The 20,363-nt window shown below is 32.5% G+C and overlaps 1 protein-coding gene across 4 annotated transcripts in view; it reads right to left on the reverse strand.

The window, feature by feature from the left end:
- Positions 1 to 4,292: 4,292 nt before the first annotated feature.
- Positions 4,293 to 20,363, reverse strand: part of LOC107453275 (xibalbin-1) — a 463,140-nt gene continuing 447,069 nt past the window's right edge. For 2 of the 4 annotated variants that reach the window (XM_087158230.1, XM_087158229.1), the window contains exons 3-4: positions 18,509 to 18,585; positions 4,293 to 4,899 (exon numbers count right to left, since the gene is read on the reverse strand). In XM_087158230.1, the coding sequence (XP_087014356.1) occupies positions 4,761 to 4,899; positions 18,509 to 18,585 (216 nt within the window). In that variant the 3' untranslated portion in view covers positions 4,293 to 4,760. The remainder of the gene's footprint in view (positions 4,900 to 18,508; positions 18,586 to 20,363) is intronic. The other 2 variants (XM_071178020.2, XM_021145724.4) reach the window with 1 other exon arrangement.

Consider the following 20,363-nt stretch of genomic DNA (forward strand, 5'->3'; position numbering starts at 1 on the left):
AAATATGCATATTGAAATTTTCGTAAAACATTATTTAAAAAAAAGTCATTTTTTTTAAAAATAAATTTTTTCTAAACACGTGAAAAAGTGCTGGGGGTGTTAAATTCGCTGCTTATAAAAATACATTTGAGACAGGCGGTGATAAATGCTGTCTAACTCTTTTTTTATCTCCAGCTTTGCAACTTGAACTTGACACTTCACATTTTCCGTCCAAGTTTGGTTACTGGCATATACAGTTCATGGCCATATTATTAGATGCTCTATAAGATTCTATGTAAAATCTTAATTATCATGCGATACTATACAGCTTATGTGACTGAAACCGGTTTGTACTTGTATACGTTCGAGTATCAATTGGTTAAATTCGACGAGACAAATTCGACGACTGAATAAATCAGACGATACATTCCATAAATATAGAATATTTATTATATCAGATATTATATTAATATATTATAATAATTAGACCCAATTATTTGAAGCACTGTAGTCAGGGCCGGATTAACCTATAGGCACACTAGGCACGTGCCTAGAGCCTACGAAATTCAGGGGCCTACGAAAAACTTGGGAGAAAAAAATTTGTTGACAAAAATAATTTAGCTTTAAATACAATACGTGTATTTTGCGCAAAATTATGAAGATACAAATAAAAATATAATATTTTTCGGTCATAAATTATTTTGCAGAATCTTATGATCTAATATATTACTTTTTCGCGATTTTTGGATTCAACGAAATCTTGTATTATGCTGTCGAATTCCAAAACTACGCAAAATGTCGTATTCAATAGACATAAGTGCGAGCGATGCCAAACGATCTTGATTCATTGTTGAACGCAAATAATTTTTTTATCAATTTTCAACCAGGAGAAAGATCTTTCTCCTTCTGCATTTGATCCAAGAATCGACAAATATATTCTTAATGCAATGTGAACGTTAGGAAAAGTATTCACTAGTTTATCTTTAACATAGTTATCGATCGAACTAATCATAATGGTATTATCGATATCGACTGCAATATCGGTAGTATGTCGGTATTGCAGATAAAGTTCGATAAACAAATTTGTAAATTAAAATCCATATTAATAGAAATGTAAAAAAAATATGCAAGAAAATTTTAGCATATATTTTGAAAAGGGGGAAGGAGGGGAGGGCCCAAAAACGGCTATGCCTAGGGCCCACGAAAGGTACAATCCGGCTCTGACTGTAGTGTTTTAATAATGACATGATTTGCACGAGTTTATAGGCAATACTTTTATATTTGAACATACATGTAATGGGTTTTAATTTAAGAGATTTTTTATATGCTTCCTATTTGTATTTATTTTTAACGTATTGCATTACAATGTTAACCCATTGATACAGGAGCGTAAACAAATGCAAACCGGTTTCATCCGAGAAAAAACAAGAAAGCTGTAAAGAGTATTACCTGATAATTATAATTTTACATAGAATCTTATAGTACGTCTCATAATATGGCCATGTACTGAATGCACTTTAGTCGTTTGTTTTAATCCAAGGAATAATGAAGTAGTTTTTATAAATTTTTGCATCTCTGGTTTCGATTTTAACCGGTTTCGTGAGAATAACAATGGGCGTTAAACTATTAAAAATACCCGTACGTCCCAGAAATGGCTTCAGAATATTTTTTTTAAAAAAAAAATGACAATTGTGTCAAAACGCGAATACGCAGCATCCTTAAATGCTACTTATAAAAACACGTTTGAGACAGGTAGAAAATGCTATGTAACCCTTTTTTAGAAATGTATTACAGGGACTTGTAACTGTCCTTTTTTTATTTTTGTGATCTGTCTGACAGTTTAGAAATTTTTTATTATGTTTTGCACTACGGGATTTCTTGAAACTTGAGTTTCATATTTTCCGAAAACACCCCTCTATATGCTCTGAAGAAGATATTGAACATCTAAACAAATAATTTTGTTGAAGTGTGCGAATGCAAACATCTATAGCGTTTGTAAATAGAATAGTTAATTTCTCCTATCCCCTCACTTTTCCCCTCTCCGTTACCATGGTGTTGACAAATCGTGTCCATTCATCCTGCCAGTATATTTCAGTAAGAAGCTAGAATAGAGTTGTGTGTGCAAAAAGTAAGATTTGTCGAAATCATGGGAGGGGGTAAAAGTGTGGAGAGTGGAGAAATCAAACAACTTTGAGACGCCTGTTTTGTAGGCTTCCTAAAAATTGTCGATTTTAAAAATATGTATTTAGACAAGTGAAAGCTCCTATACAGGAACGTTTACGACCCGTTTAAATATTTTATTTATTTATTCATAAAATTATTCATAGTTTAATTGAAAGTCTCATGAATATGAAATGTAAGTCCAGTTATTTATATTCCTTAACAATTTCTTACAAGATTTACGAATTCCCTGATTATATTTTCGAATTCACCGATCTGCACATTCAATAAAATGCGGAATTCTCGATTTGCTGATTCACTGAGTCTTTACTTTATTTTTTCTATGGTTTTCTTCCTATGCCTTTTTTTTTATTTTATTCACCCTATATAACAACAATAATTTCATTATTATGGGTAATTACATGCGCATTGTGACGTGGTATTATTATTGTGTGTATCTGTCACCGCTAAAGCTTGAAAGCCATTAAAGTACACATTACCTATCTCATCTACTGAATAACTGAGTTATTCCATTAAAGTGCGGAATCGAGAGTTTTCCGCATTTTAACCGGGTAATTTGCATATCAACAACATCCGTTTTGTTAGAGATCATAAGTTATTTTCCAGCAACTTGTCCATTGATTGTTTTCAATTGATTCTTTAGATATTGAAAAATGAACAATTACTATTACGCCTATTTTCTTAATTATAATATTTTTATAAACTATTTCATTTTTCAAATTTCATTTTTAAAGTGATTGATTTTGTGTCGCTTGTTACTTTTTTGAGTGGATTATACATGTGAACTAATGTGTCTCTAGTTTGTTATAGTAATTCATAGTCCGTTATATAAATGGATAACATTATGGTAATGTAAACGTTCATGAAACTTCTGCTGTTGTACCAGCAAAGATTTTACTTTCACTTTAACGATTCAACTCACCTAGATAATTTTGGAACTGGAACAATTTTTGGCAATTAAACAGATCACCCTGAATATACGAGGGTTGTTTTTTAAGTAAGAGGCGTTTGAAAATAAAAACCAAACGAAAGAAAATTTCAAGAAGCAAATTTATTTTCAGATTCTATACATACGTTTCTCTTTATTTGCAGCCTAGTTGCAAAGTTTTTTTTTAAACACTTATCATGAACTAGATTTAGAATACCTTCTTCATACAAACATGCCGTTTGCTCCGTTAACAAAGAGGTCGCGGCCGTTTTCACGTATCGTTGTAGTGATTGCTTTCAAAATGATGTTTGAAATATCGGAAAAAAATAAAAATTACTTGCTCGTGGTCTAGGCTGTAGAGAGGGGTGGACCAAAACTTTCCAACCAAAAGAGTCCAATAAACCTGGGATCTGAGCTGCCGAGAAAGTCACTGTCATAGAGTAGCAAAATTCTCTGTAAGCATTGGCAAAGAATTTTGCTACTTCACTAATCGTAACTTTACAAATCTACCAGTATGTAGCAGGCAGTTTTTTTTCGTCGACTAAAAAGTCATCACTGACTGCATCTCGTGTGTGGCGAGAGACTTGTTAAATGTGAACATTGTAAAGACACAGACCTGACCGTACAGTTTACCTACAACAGTGTTTCCCAAACTTATGACTTTTGTGTACCCTTTCTAAATTTTTCGTATCCCTGTTTACCACTAATAAAAAAATAAATGTATTTTTTACTATAAACAAATTGCACGTTGCAAATTGCAAGTTAAAAATCACAACTGGCTGTTGACACCACTAATTATTAAGTGTTAACTCTGCAAAAAATAGCCAATAGAAAAATACGTAATCGTAATTTTCCATGGCTAGCTTTGCTTTTAAAAACTTTTTTTTGAAATTTTCGTATGTTGCATGATATTTCGCATAAGAAAGCGTACCCCCGCTAAACTGTTCCCGTACCCCTGGGGGTACGCGTACCACACTTTGGGAAACACTGACCTACAGGCACAGTTGCTCCCAAGGAATGCCGGGACACGACGCAGGCACTCGCTGCGACGCATGTACACAACAAAACGGCCCTTATTTAAAAAAACAAATCCTCGTATCTGCACATTAACTAGACAATCTGTAGAATAACTAATTTTTACACCTTAGGTGGTAATAAGTGTTTATTGTTTGATGTGTTTTATTGCGAAGAAATAAGAGATTAATAAGAGACAACAATCATTTATTGCAAGGAAATGACTTAAAAAATAAATGAATACGTTTTATTAAAGTAGAATTCTTTTCACAAATAGGATAGTCCAAACAGTGGAAAAAGATTGTTTTATATATATACAAAGCAGAAAAATATAAGTTACAATTGTTAAACAAAAGAGGACATTCTGAAACATTGTGAGAGGAATTTTTTTTTTATAGATCGGGTTTTGCAAATATGTTTCAGTAGTCTTGTAATTATTTTTGAAAAATCTAAGTTTAATTGAAAAAAAAGAAAATGTCCGATGAAAGCGGGTTGTTGTTCAATTTGGGGATCAAAACATTGAGTATGAATTTCTGGAATCAGATTTTGTCGAGACATTCATTGGGGATGTGAAACAAGAAAACAAAAACAGTTTGAGATAAACTGTGGGGGTAAGGGGGAATGACTAGAATTTGTGAATTGCATGTGGGGGGGTTGTCTATTTACCCCACTTTTGGAATATGCCGACTCTCTGGCAGCGACAGTTCGTTCCCCAGAGATTACAGCGGCAAGAAGAACTGTAGCAGCAGTCACTGGGTCTGTGGTCGCAACTTCCTCCTCGACGAATGCAGCTCCTTCTGTTGGATAACAAAAATAATCAATCGTTATTAAGCATTTCCTTAAACTATTAATTTTATTGTTTTGTTTTTTTAATAAATTTTTTGACGCCTACTTTATTATGTCGCTCAAAATACTTGCCTGGTTGTCAAAAATTAAACAATAAGTAAATTATTACTTAACAAAATTGGTTAACCGCTTCTCTTGCCAATTTTTTTTGGAAAAAATGCAACATATTTTTTTATTTCATTAGCAAATACAAGGAACTAAAACCAAACATAATCCACAGGTTCTAAGTTGAAATTTTAATTTTTTTACGCGTAAAAAAAATATTTAATTTACCATCCATTTATTATCCCAAATTATCTTGGGCAAATGAAAAAAGTTAAATATTAGTCTTTGTATATGTTCACACCTTCATAATCTGAAAGATCACCTGCATCGAATTTACTTTGTCTCGCGAATGCCATTTTTTTTATGTAAATTCATCAACCATCGTATATACAATTGCACAAAACACGTCTACAGTCTCACTAACAGCATAACTCCCAAACAAAAATTGGAAAACCTCCAATCACAGCAGATTATCATTATTTTTTGTTTCGCTTCCTGCCGAGTAAAAACGTGGCAAAACAAAACGTATTGAAGAATTCTGCTATGCCCGAGTTTACTCGGGATAATAAATATGTGCAATATATACATACCCGAGTTAACTCGGAATAATCAGGGACGCGATTAAGTTGGCCTAATTTATGGTGATAAAAAAATCGGATACTGTTTCTGTTGCAAATTCGAAAAGGATTAGCTTCACATTACATTACCACTTTCTTCTGCAAGCAATATATATTCAAGTTTCGTCTTACAATAATAACTTCAGCCGTCTATTTATATTTGGCAGACGAGAATGTCACAAAGGACCATTCACACAGATCGCATTCGAAGATGCGATCGAGAACCTTATTGGTGAAGCATATTCAAGGTAGTTTAAAGTTCGCAACAGTTAAATTAAACTGACAGTCCTCATAGACTCTTGGGTCCAGTTCTACTGAACGGACCTAAGAGCCTACGACCATCTCTTTTCTTAATTTACGGGAGGCGTATTTCACCCGAGATAGTGCATTCAAACACCGCAATGCGCATTTGTGGGCTGGCGAGAATGCTGATGGTGTAAGACTACATGCTGCCTAACATCGCGTTTCAGTGAATGTTTGGGCTGGTGTTGCGTGCAACCACTTTAATCGGGTCTTATTTGTTGCCGTCACCTCTAACATCTTCAAATCATCTCATCTTTTTGCAAGAGCTGCTACCAAACTCATTTGACACTCTGCCATAACATGTCGGGAGTCATATGTGGTTTCAACATTATAGGGCAACTCTCCGTTAAGGCAGATGTGTTCGTGAGCATTTGAATCAATTGTTTGGTCACCGATGGATTGGGTAGGGTTGACCAGTTGCCTGGCCACCACGCACTCCTGGTTTAAGCTGCATTGATTTCCTTCTTTAAGGTGCACTGAAATGAAAATGAATCTGGAATGTTGAATGAATGAATTCCGAAATGTATTTGGTTGCAAGAATCATCTGTGCTGCTGTAATATCTAACAAAACCCAGGTGTATTTGAGTGATCGCTAGCGATGGTGGTGGTTTTTTTCTCGTCATGCTGCATTCTCATGACGCTTCCGACCATGGGTTGCTATGAAATTCTGAATCTTTGTGATTCCTCTACCTCCCATTAGAGTTTCTAGCAAAAATTCTGAAGCACCCAGTATGTGGTAGTAGTACCGCTATCTATTGGTAAAATTTCACACCAGTCTTTTTTTTTTGAACTGAACCTTTGCCCTATGATCTACATTATATATATATATATATATATATATATAAAAATTATTGTGTAAATCCGTTCAATAGAACCGTTACTTTAATCCTAACCCTTTTGCAGCTTCAGCTCTTTAAAAGAAAAGGGTAATTCTGATATAATTGCCCGACTTTTTAAAACAAATGCACAATGATTAAAAAGTGGCTGAAGTCATATTCTTGGCCATCGATGTCGCCACTAAATGTACAGAAACGTACGTCGCCTTAAATTAGCTTAGTTGCACCAAACAGGCTTCCTGGTATTGGCAAGTGTCATTAGAAACAACAACAAACGACGACAGCAACGTAACTTCTTACGTTAACAGTCAAATTTGTATATAACAAGAATGGTGGAACCAAGGCAAGCTAACACCCTGGTTAACTTTTGTTCAAATGATTGAATTTTCATGCACTAATACTCAGTTTCAGTGGATCCAGTGTTTCCTTTATCTGTGATCCTTTGATCTTGACACTGTGTTTACTTTATCTGTATGCGCTGCACGTAAATGTATTTAAATAAAAAGGCTTCGTTGGGTACTTATCGATACTTCTTTTTGCTCTGCGCGTAAATGTATATAAATTAAAGCTTTAGTTGGGTACATATCCGAGCTAAGTGTTATGCTTTATCCTTGCTCACTGCACGTATATGCATGTAAATCAGAGATTTTGTTGGGTACTTATCGGAACTAAGTGTTAAATTTAAAGAGACTGAGTACGTTTTTATGTTTGATTTAAAAAATTTAAATAATAGTCTGCAATACTTCAGGTTAGAACTAACTATTAATATTTAGTCTCAGTACAGGAAAATCCGATCATAAAAATAAAAGTTTTCCAGAGAGTTCAAGTTTTTTGTGTACCGTTTAAAAATGAACTAGAAAAAGGGTTATGTTTTTCATATGCAATTGATTTTGATAACATTTCTGGAGAAAATGGGAAAGATAAAATATCATATACTTTTGTACCTCAATCGGTGATTGTTTTGCGTACAACACTAAATACATTATCTTTGTACAACCCTTTATTATCTAAAACGTTGAAGTATAACTTTAATCAATCATGAATTTACTTTTGCTATTTAAAGCCTGTTTATAAAAACATTTCGCCGGCTTCAGCTCTTTTTTTAATTCATTATAATGTTTTTGTGTAAATAATAAAACTAAAGTTGTCTTATATTGTAGTAAGACCGTTTAGTAGACGTTTTTAATAGCTGGAAAATCACATGGTAGTATCCAGTATCCCCTTACTGACTTCCATATTTTTTGGTTGTTTATCAGCACAAAAATTAATAAGTCATTTTAAGGTATAGTTTTCCTAGAAAAATATTTTTATATCCCCAATTTAAAAATATTTACCTGCAATATATATTTTCTTATTCCACTCTAATATTATTAAGATTTTATTTTGATTGTTTTCTCAACTAAAATTTGAAAAAAAGAAAGACTTATTACATCGTAATTCTTTAACAATTACCTTATTGAGCTAAAATTTAAGATTAACTTACTTGAATCGGTGTCTAAACTTATTCTTGCTTAACAATTTGTATTTTTTATAGAAATTTTAGTAATATGCTAATTACCGTTAAAGTGATTCATTAAATAATTTAGATAGACTTGCACAATGTCATGTAGACATGCACAATGTAAACATGCACAATGTCATGATGCATACACGAATTTTATTTAATAAGGCAGCCTGTTTGGCAAGAGAAAATTTTAAATTACGGTTTATTTAACTCACCAAATGTGTTATTATAATAGATGGCATTTTAAATGTTATTTAAAGAAAACCAATTAGAATTATAAATTTTTAATAATTTTAATTAAAAAAATTGAAATTATTAAAATTAAAAATTAAATTAAAATATTATTAATTGAGCAACATTATTTATGCTCACTAATAGATCTTAATAGAAAGTATTTAAATAAGGGTATGGAAGTTTAAATCGTGAACAAACACTCTTGTTTTCAGTAAATATATAAGTAAATAGCTTTAACTTATGTAGAAAAAACTGTATTGTGTTAACACTGTAAAAAATTCCGAATAAACGTGCAATAAAAAGTACTAATATAATGTGTGCTAGTATTTTTACCGTAAAATCCATTTTTGCTGTAAAATTTTTACAAACGAAAAATTTATAATAGCGTAATTTTTATACAGTAAGATTTACTGTTAAATCTTTGAATCACTTTTAAAGAAGTATTATTGTAAAAGCTACGGGTAAAAGCCTTTGAGGTAAAATGTAGCCAGGAATTTTCAGTAATTTTATCAAGAATTTCTTACAATGAAGAAACAGCAGTTGTGGGGCAATCATTAGGGTTAGTGAGTGGCAACAAACAACGAGCTTAGACCCCTATTTAAATTTATTTATGTTCCCTAATAGATCTTAATAAATTCCTAATGGAGCTGTTTGGACGTAAGAAACGTAAGTATACGCAATTCTTTTCAGTTCACATATAAGTGAATAGTTTCCATTTTTGTAGAAACAACTGTTTTATGGCTACACTCTAAGAAATTCCGGATGAAATTACGATAAAATAATTTATTGTGAAGCAAAAAAAAAATTTAATTGCATAGAATTATTGGGAATTATGTTGTTTTATTCTAGAAACATACCAGTTTGAAAATCCAAAGTAACACAAAAAAGAGATGATATATTATTCTGCAATGATATCTAATCTACTACATTTATTGATTAAAAAAAACAACAACAGTTGCTTCAAGCATACTCGTTGTATATAAAATCGTTGTTTGTATAAACAACGATTTTATAACCATCGTTGAAAAGCATTCTGAATTTTCGCTCACTAATGTTCAACTCCGTAGACTTGCAACTTTGAACCTAATTCAGAAGACAAGGAAGGCTGGGATCAAGTATTGGGAGAAATTTACCTTCATGAAGGACTTTTTAATGGAACTAGCCCGCATTTGCTTCACATAGAGAGGAAAACTACAAGAACCTCCCAAAGTTAACCTAACGTCAAGGAGACCCTAACCCATGATTCGTCTACCACTGAGGATATTTCACGTCAACACTGTGGTCGGGGTAAGCCGGATGAGGAATTTGAATCGACCAGCTACAGCTGGGATTCGAACCCGGGTCATCTTGTTGGAAGGCGATAGCTTTATTCTCTGAGCCACCACGGCTCATAAACGATTAAAATCTTGGCTCTAAGTTAAAAAAAAGCAACTTTTTTTCTAGTTTCTAATGATCTTAAGAAATGTAGCAAAGAAAGGAGTCACTCGCCAATATCGAACTTTTCACGCACAGAATGATCTGTGCAATGTGTAATCTTGGGATCGCTAGAATAAGAAAGGCTTGTTCCATACATTTACATCAAAAAGCACACCAATGAAAATAAACCAGAATTAAAGTAACCTCGAAAAGCTAGACTAATGTTTTCTCTTTTCTACAACTATTTGCAATACACATCTTGTTTAGGATGAAAGTTTAAAAGAAAGCTCAATGACTTACGAAATTCTATTCAAATCTATTTTTAAGTTTCCATTTCTAAAATCTATTTTTAGGTTTCATCCTTCTGAACTACATTATTACGTATCTTATTAAAATCAATTTTATCTATTATTATTAATCCTTATTGAACACATGTTTTTTTATAGCAAAGACATGGTTAAAGAGCGACATCGAGTGACATAAAGAGTGACAGTGTCAGATAAATAAACAATAATAGTTGTTATATCTTCCACATCAATCAGGTGAATCAGTTATAAACAAGTAATATATATAAAAAAAATAAAGTCAATTTCTACTTAAGTAAAAAAAAAAAATTTCATTTCAGTTATTTTTTATAAAATTATTAAAATTTTTTCTCTCATATCAAACTATAATTAATTAATTAAATTTAATGAATGAATTAATATTTGAAAAAAACCATATTAACATCAAGTGTTATTCACTAGAGTGTGAACTAGTAGTAAGAATCGAAAAAATGGATCTTGTAAATTTTAAAATAATTAGCTTGTCCTGCTGAGGTTCAGCGTCCAATATATTGGTCAACATTTTATACAGTTTTATCACTAAAAAATTGCTTTTTAATATTTTTTCTTTTCGTACGCCTTCACAAAGATAATGTCTATGTAAAAATGTAATTGGATTTAACCCTGTTCGTCGTAGTTTTCATTTACAAGTAGAAATTACAAGAAATTTGATTCACGCGACAGTTTCATTGCATAAAAATCTATCTATATTATATAAAACGCTAATACGTACGTATGTATGTATGTATGAATCAATAAAACCGATGATATTTCTTTTCTCGCGCTGGCAACAGTTTTCATTCTTAATTGATTGGATTCGGCGCGCAAGAGCACGTAGTGAGCAACCAGATAACAATAACCAGAGTGAGCATTATCAGGTTGTTCAATTCAGATTCATGCACTAAAAACATGACAATATTTAATTTAAACTCAATTGGGTATAATATAGCCTACGTCACAGGTTGTGTTGTTCCTACTAAATTTAACCCATGAACGGCATTTTCTGCGAGCCTAACTTCAAGCCACAAATAAACAAACGAAGTGTTCGATTGTTTAAATAGCTGCTCGCCAGATTTTATTGCATTATAAAGAAAAGTTATTGAAACTAAATGCAACTAAATAAACAACAACAACTAAAACAAATAACAACAACTACTAATAACAATAACTAAATAAACAACAACTAAATTCCATTCGTTTAGCATTGCGTCATATGTTGTTCCTACTAAATCGAAGTAGTTGTGTTTTTTTCATATTATACCCAATTAGGAATTAATTAATTAATTGAAGTGAGAATGCTTTGAAAGGCCGCTGTTGAATTGATATTTTTCTACTGGGAGCTACCTAAACGTCTAAAAAACGTTTGAATTTTTTTATATTTCGCGTTTATTTATGCATTGAATTTTCACGCTTTAAAATGCAGAATATTAGTGAAGCAATATTTGATAATTTATTTTGCTAATATGTTTCTTATTTAGCTAATGTTTTGATTTTTTCACCATGTACAATCTAAATAGCTAATATACTTTTTTAAAAGCCAATAAGAACATTGGTAGAATTCATCTACATAAGTACAATACTATGTCTTTGATGATAAAATACTATGTCTTTGATGATAATATATTATGTCTTTGTGCTAGAACATTGTGTTCATTGGCGAGCGAGCGCAGCGAGCCATGGTTCACGGCGTGAACCACATAGAATTGCGTAGCAATTCTCGGGGATTGGCGAGCGTCAGCGAGCAGGCGACGGAGCCTCCTAGTATCTTATTATTTGTTTCCAGTGGATTTTCTTTCATGATCAGAAAGTGAAAAAATGCACTATAAAATAAATCCCACCATAGCAAAAATTGTTTAACCATTTGAATTTTGTTTCAAAATATTTTGTTGCATTTCTGAGTTTTTCTCTTTTTATTTCTAAGTAAAAATCGTATTTTATGCCATTATGTAACACTTTGGCATAAAATTTTTATTAAACCTATTTTTCATACTCTTTTTCTTTATTTTGTATTAATTTAGTTCAATATAAGTGAAAAATATTATTTTTAGTATTTTAATAATTTCTGGTTATGAAATACAGCATTAAACAACCGTTAATTACATTGCTGCATTAATGGAAAAATCTTCCAAACCAGACTTACTTTCAAACTTTTCAAATTTGAACTTATTTACAATTAATCAGATCTTAAAGAAGCAGTTATTCAATCATTGAAATTTATTTAATTTATAAAATCAATTATTGATGAGTTTTAGAATATGAATGAAAAAAAAACTACTTTTTTTATACAAATATAATTCCAGTAATCTAACAGAATTGTTTTTGTAAATATTGGAATTTTTTCCACAATTAAAAAACACCGAAATATATTTTTACTTTTAATTAGAGCACAGGAAAAAATATATAAAAGGTGTACTGTAGTCCCATTTGCGTCCAAGGGTTAAAGTTCGGGTCTTAGGAGATTAAAACTTTAGGTGTTTAACTGTGTACGAATAATCCATAAGTAAACATAGTAAGCATATTGGCTGTTTTGGGCTAAATTGAATTGATGATGCAAAATAGATGATAAGTAACTTGATGTTAAAGCTCAGATTTATTGATGATCTTGCACAGGCTTTGTATTGGATCAAAAAAGAAAAAATCAAGAATTTTTCTTTTTTAAAAATCTGGACAAATCATTTTTGTCAAAATCGAGCTTCAATCTACCAATAAATTTTATCATTTCAATAATCGAAAGAGGAGAATAATCTGTATTTTAATTTGCAACATAGTATAGTGGTAGAACGCATAATTCATTTTTTTCCCACTTTCCTCTCGTACGGATTAATTTTATTTTATAACCGACGTTGAACAGCCGTCTATTGGGTTTACGACCACTAATGTTCAACTCCGTAGCCTTGTAATTTTGAACCCAATCAGGAAGACAAGGGAGTTCCTGTATCAAGTATTGGGAGAAATTTGCCTTCGTTGAGGGCTTTTTGATAGAACTATCACGCATTTACGTTACATGAAGAGGAAAATCACGAAAACCTCAAACGGTTATCCTGACGACAAGAGGTATCTAACTCATGACCAGTCTATCACTAATTATATTTTACGTCTACATTGTTATCGTTGAGAGCCGGTTGTGGAATTCGTATAGACCAGTCATCCCTTGAATTCAAACCCTGTTCACCTCACCACGGCTAGCACGGATTAATTGAAATTTTGAGCAATTTTTTTTAGGTTTAGGGGCTTCTGCACCTGCTGTTCAGATTTCTGGTCTCCTGAAATAGTTTCAAAATTTACATACTTTACCTTTTTGATTATTATAGATATGAGAATTGACATTAGGTATCTATTATTTTGAATGAACATTTTTTCCGATAATCTATGTACACTGGTGGGCAAAACTTAAGCAACAAGTGCGTTTTTTGTCATAACTGTACAAGAAATCATCCGATTGACATGAAATTTGAATATGATGCACATTATTTTGTACTTAAATGATGGTGAAAGAATAATGGCGCAAAAATGAATATAAAGCTTAAAGTAGGGTATGGAACAAAAAAAGACTTTATTTGACATATAGTGGCGTTACACATGATTGCCTGAAGAAGCGTAAGTACAACTGGCAGATGTTCCCTAGTATGGGATATGCCCCCCCCCCCTCCCTTACTGTAATTGTTGTTCGGCATCGTCTCTCCATACTAAGCACCAGATTATCCAGGAGTTCTTGGGGTAAACGTCTCCATTCCTCCTTTAACGCATCTTTCTGCTGAGGTGTGTTACCAGGAGGATACTGTCGAGTCGCAAGACATTTCCCTAATGCATCCCACACATGCTCTATGGGATTTAGATATGGAGAGTAGGCTGGCTAATCCATTCGTGCGATATCTTCACTTTCCAGTAGCTCTTGAACATTAGCAGTACGGTGTGGCCGGACATTGTCATCCATAAAAATGAAGTCTGGTCCAATGGCCCCTCGGAACAGACGCACATGTGGTAGGATCACCTCATTGCAGTAGCGGTCTCCAGTTACAGAACCTCGATCGGAGATCTGAAGCTCAGTCCGCCCGTTCAACGTAATGCCACCCCAGACGAGAACTCCAGGACCACCGTAACGATCTCTTTCGGCGATGTTATTGGGATGAAATCGAGCTCCAACCTCTCTCCAGATCAACTGACGTTGAGAATCGCTTGTAGCACTAAAACGACTCTCATCTGTGAAGAGGACGCGACTCCATTGATGAGGTGTTCAGGTTTCGTGTTCTTTGCACCATTCTAAACGAAGCTGCCGATGGCTAACTTTTAAAGATATGCAGCGTTCAGGACGTCTAGCAAATAAGCCACCTTTGTGGAGGCGTCTGGCCCCTGTAAATCTTGATACTTGTCGTCCTGTGGCTGTGCACAGTTGCTGAGATATGGCGCTCGCTGACTAAAAATGGTTTCTTTTCGCCTGGAGGACAATGTAACGGTCATCTCTTGGTGTTGTTTTCCTTGGACAGCCACCGCCAGCCTTCCGAACAGCTGTACCAGTAGTTTTAAAGGCATTCCAAGCACGAGAAACAACACTTTTGTTGATCCCGAACTCTTCGACGACACTGGTTACACTACGCCTCTCCTCAAGCTTCCCAATCATTCTTCCTCGAGTAAAGTCGTCTAAATGATTTCTTGAAGACATGTTTCACAAAACAAATCACTTGCAGCGAATGTCTTTAACTATGGTGCTCTTCATCCTTTTATCACAGCTTTGACCTGCGCGCGCTGACCCACAAGGTTTACGTACACTTACATCACCTACGACGCTTCATTTCTAAAATTTGCATACAAATAATCTTTCTACTGAATTACGTGCATATTATACTGCAATTTCATGGCTATCTTATACTTTGTTGGAGAGCTGTGGCCGAAAAACCACTTGTTGTTTAAGTTTTGCACACCAGTGTATTATTTTCTTATTTTGATCTCAGATGTAAAGGCAAATTTTGTGATAAATTTGTCGTTATAGTAGAGAGATTTTGCTGAGCGTTTTTACTATGCTACCCATAGCCCAAAACATATTTCTGTCCCTTGGGAATTTTTCAAATAGTGTGTAAATTTTCGCGCATGTGCTGAGAAGCTCAAATAACATTAGAGTAACAGTGAAGGAAGCGTGAAGGTAGCAAGTTCGATTCCCACCATAAACGTGACTGTATACTTGACATCTTTGTGATATCCTTCGCAAACATATTGCTATCTGTTCTTCCACTTGAGAAAGACGAATAGTAAAAAAAATCTTTATAAGTAGGTTTAAACCATTATTTCATTAAAACACAAATTATAAAATAATATTTTGAATTTCCCTAAGGGAAATTTGCCGTACAGAAATCTATGGTAATTTATGGCAACCCATGGTTACCATAGAACTTTGTATGGCAAGATACCATAGGCCTATGGTAATCCTAAAGATTTATATGGCAAGACACCATAAACCTATGATAACCGTAGATATCTGTATGTTATTTATATGGCATAGACACTATTTATGCACCTCAAAAATCCTAGCTACCCTGTTAAAAACTGTGGTGTCACTCCGCTCCGAATTTGGTGCAAAAAATTCCAAAATAGAGTGGGAATGAATACTTTATTTCAAGTTAACTATAAATACAGAGTTCATATAAACTTTAAAGGGGTGTGCTTAAATCTAAACGCCAATAATGAAGAATGCTTACACCAAGATCACATGCATTCACTCCACTCATGAATTGGTCCCCTCTGCAGAAGATGTCTCCCCTCTGCAGAGAAATTATTGTGATGGCATGTCTTCGGATCATCCTTAGGGATGTTTCTCAGACCGTCGCCCATTCCCTATTGTAAAGTTCTAGAGCTACGTTAATAAAATACCTCTATTAATTTCGGTTTTGCTTGGATATTGTCTGATGCCAACGATAGCTAGTTGTACTATTGAGCTTGAGTAATTAAATACAATTATTAAAACGTGTTTTTTGTTTCGTCCATTAGCAAATAAATGAAAAAATATAAAATGGTGTTTTAAATCAAAATAATTCTTTCTTATAGCACACTTCTTGTCGCAATTAAAAAAAATCTTGTCGTCCAATTCTTGTTTTTGAAGTCGAAGTTTCTTAGTAGGATGTCATATTTTCCAATATAAAAAAATTAGAGGGTCATTTTTGTTTTGATGGAAAAATGTTATTTCACCTACAACAAAAATATCTTGAATGGAAAATGAAAGACACGTTATATGTTTTTTAATGACCAAAGAAAAACATCCTTTTGATCTTTTGTATATTGAAAAGTTTAAAAAACATATAAAACTAGTTGGAAAAAAAACTTGTGCTTAAGAAAATTTTTAATTATGGTGACTATACACCATTTTTTTGTGTGACTATACACCTTTTTTAATGATTAAAAACAAAAAAACTACCTCTTGATCTTTTCTTATTTATAAATATGACATTAAACATTATGAAGGGAAAATTGAAACGAGGAAAGTTTGTTTTTGTGTTATTTACCCTTCTAAAGCATTTAAACTATAATCCACTTTTTTATTTCTACTTCAGTTTGCATAATGCCTGTAGTATCTATTTTCTTAATTAATTTGCGTCAATCATAATATGACGATTTTTTTATGGTTCTCCTAAACGGATAAGTACCTTTTCTCCATTAATTAGGCCTTTTAGAAAGAAAAAAAAAACTTTTTTTTAAATTTCAATTTGTTCGTATTACCAAAATGAGTTCAGCATCATATGCTTCAACAACAACATATGGCACTTTTTCACAGTTCGCATATGCGAATAAGAAACTTTTCTACATTATTTAAACTTCTAAAAACAAAACTTTTTTCAGTTCAATTTTTACCAAATACCAAAATTAATAAATCATAATCCTCAAAAAATAGTTAGTAATGGCACTAATATTTTTATAGACAGAATTGGCGAGCAAATATCGGAACTTATTTCGATGTCCGTTAAAAATCGCTAAATTATAATTAAGGTCAGTGAATTGAATGCAGTATTAAATAATACTGATATTGCTGTTGTAGATATACTGTTGTAATGAGATCCAATTATACCAATATAATACAATTTCCTTGGTAAAAGTCTCTTTTACCGATCTCCGAAATAGATAAGTAGCCTAATATACTAGATATATAATAGATAAGTAGCCATACTACGTATTAACGATATTTAATACACATCAATCTTTTTTTTATATATATATATATATTCCAGTGTAGCATCATATTATTAGATTTAACTATATGAATTCGATACTCAACTCACAAAAAGAAAGATAACTAACTATACTTAGAGTATTATTCAATTTGTGATATTCGCAATTTTTTCAATGCTTAATAGATAACTTCAATTTTATTTTAGTATGATTGAGTTCTCATTATTTCAGTTTAATAGAAACTTGCTTTGAAAGTATGACTATAAGAAATCTCTGGTTTCATATATCTTTTAAAATACGAACTCGGTTACGTCATCATTATACGTCGATAAATTATCTGTGTTGATTTTACTTATGATAAACTAACGTTATCAAAAATAAATAAGAAAAAATTGCTTTAAAAGTTGTTTTTTTTTATTGATATAAGATACAAGCTAGCTAATCTCGCCTATAATAAAATATTAATTTTACTTTTATCTTGATTTTATAACCGTCCTTAACAGCTGATCCAATGTTTAACTGTGTAGCCTTGATTTTTGAACCCAATCCAGAAGACAAAGGTACTTTTGGAGAAATTCTGAGAATTGGGGAGGGCTTTTTTAATGGAATTATCCCTCATTTATGTTTCATGGAGAGGAAAACTACGAAATCTCCCAGGTTTACCTTGACGGCAAGAGGACTGTAACTCATGATCCGTCTACCCCCTGAGGATATTTTACGTCAGCGCCGTTGTCGGTATGAGTTCGTATCGACTAGGCATCACTTTGATTCGAACCCGAGGCGAGTGTTCAAATCCATCCTGTGCCATCAAATCCTGTGAAAAACCCTTTCTTTGGGATGTAGAGGGGGAAGCAGTGGTCAAAGAGAGTTTTAAAATAGATAATTAGGGTCGCCATGACTTTGAAAGTAAGTACACCAAATTTGATGAGGATCGGTTCAAAATTGCGGAATTTTATAAGACACAGGCACATACATACACGCATGCCTAAAACCATTTTGCTTTATTTATATAGATACCTTTACTAGAAAAAAAAGCATGATGAATAAAGAACTAAGCAAATAAAATATAAATATATGCATATAAATGAATAAAAAATGCAACGTAAAAAAAAGAATGAATTGAAACTTACTTTCTTGTGGACATGAGGTACTTGGCGAGAGTTTCATAGTTGGGTTCTTGATCAAGGGAGGTATCAGCTAGGGAGAAACCCAAAGGTGGAAAAACATTCATAATTAGACCGACAATAGACATAAATAGAACTCATAAGGTTAATAGGGACCACATGCTGACTATAACATTAGTCCGTCTAGCCTATGTATACGAATATTAACATCACAATATATTGTTAAAAATATAGATATTTAACAATACGTAGTGTTATTTTAACAATTTAATTAATTTATATTATAACTGACAAAAATATCGTATACAATAATTATCGCTGTGTATGATATTCGCGATACTATCTTTTTGATACGTCAGGGTACTGATAATGACCGTGATATTATCGTATTCAATAATTACAGTTATTAACAATGATGGCGATATAATTGTTTTTGATGTCTTGTTGTCATTATTGACTATAACACGACTCGTGTCACTATTGACTATGTTGATTATAACACGAACATTAGTCCCTAACCGATATATACGAATTTTAATATCATGATATATTGTTAAAAATATAGATATTTCACAATATCTCGTGTTATTTTAGCAATTTATATTATAATCGACAAAAATATCGTGTACACTAATTATCGTTGTGTATGGTATTCACGATATTATCTTTTTGATACGTCATGTGATATTATCGTATTCAACAAATAGAATTATTAATAATGATCGCGATATAATCATTTTTGATGTTTTGCTGTCGTTAATGATCGTTGTATTTGATACACCTATGTGCATTATCGCTAGTGTGATTTTGGCGTTAACTAGGATCTGGCATTGCTCTTATTTGTTGGTGAACTTATCTTCATGGTCCCTATAACCCGTCTGTACCAAACTCTACTCAAGCAAATAGAGATTATAATTTCTAGGATGAATATATTTACTTTGTAACTTCAATGCATAACTTCAATACTTACTAATTGCATGCAAAAAAAGAAATTTATAGTATCTCTTTTTTTTCGTATTTCTTGATAAACATTTTAAAAATTAGTTCGAAAATTGAAAAAAAAAGGTTAAGGAGTTGCATGTTTTTATTCGTTCGATTTAAGAAGCTATAGTATCCTCAAGAAGTTTTAAAATTAGTTACTAACTTCATCAACAGTTGAAGCTGCTAACTGAGAAATATAGACAACACTATTTTTATGTAACAGAAAAAAGGTTTATTAGCTGCAGCGCCATCTGTTCGCGAACATTGGTATTAATTTTAAAACTGTGTGAGATGAATAAAAAATGAGTTATAAAAGCTGAATGCTGCATTTATTTCTTCTTCCGTTTTAGTTTGATGTTTTCAGATTGTCTGCCATTTTGGAGAATGTTATCGTTATGAAGCACATACTACAGTTGTCGTTCACAGAATTAAAGTGAAATTAATTTAAATAAAATTGAAAAAAAAGGCTTAATTTAAAAATGAAAACTTACTCTAGCAAGAATAGTTACCTCATCAACAACGATAGTAACACTATAGATTACATAATTCTCAAGCAACCCCTACACCTTCTCTAAAATGTGACTAATTATTGTTTATTTTAATAATGCAAGAGGGACCAAATGTTTTAGGCTGATAAAAATAATTAGCTTCGCGTGTTTATAGTGCTTCCTACTTAACTTTAATTAATTCTAAAACTAACCTATGTTTTGTTAAAGAATTTGTGTGCAAATCATTATTAAAGTAATTGGAAAACGTGCGAAAACTGATAGCGCTTCTAAAATTGTAAGTCTTGAGTCGTTTTATTTTGATAAGATGGGTAGCTGTGTCACTTATAAGTACTACTAACTTGAATGGATTAGATGATTTAGACGTTAAAGCT

This window comes from Parasteatoda tepidariorum, chromosome 2 (assembly GCF_982258835.1).
Source record: "Parasteatoda tepidariorum strain Cologne lab strain chromosome 2, Ptep-v5.0, whole genome shotgun sequence".
Taxonomy (NCBI): Eukaryota; Metazoa; Arthropoda; class Arachnida; order Araneae; family Theridiidae; genus Parasteatoda; species Parasteatoda tepidariorum.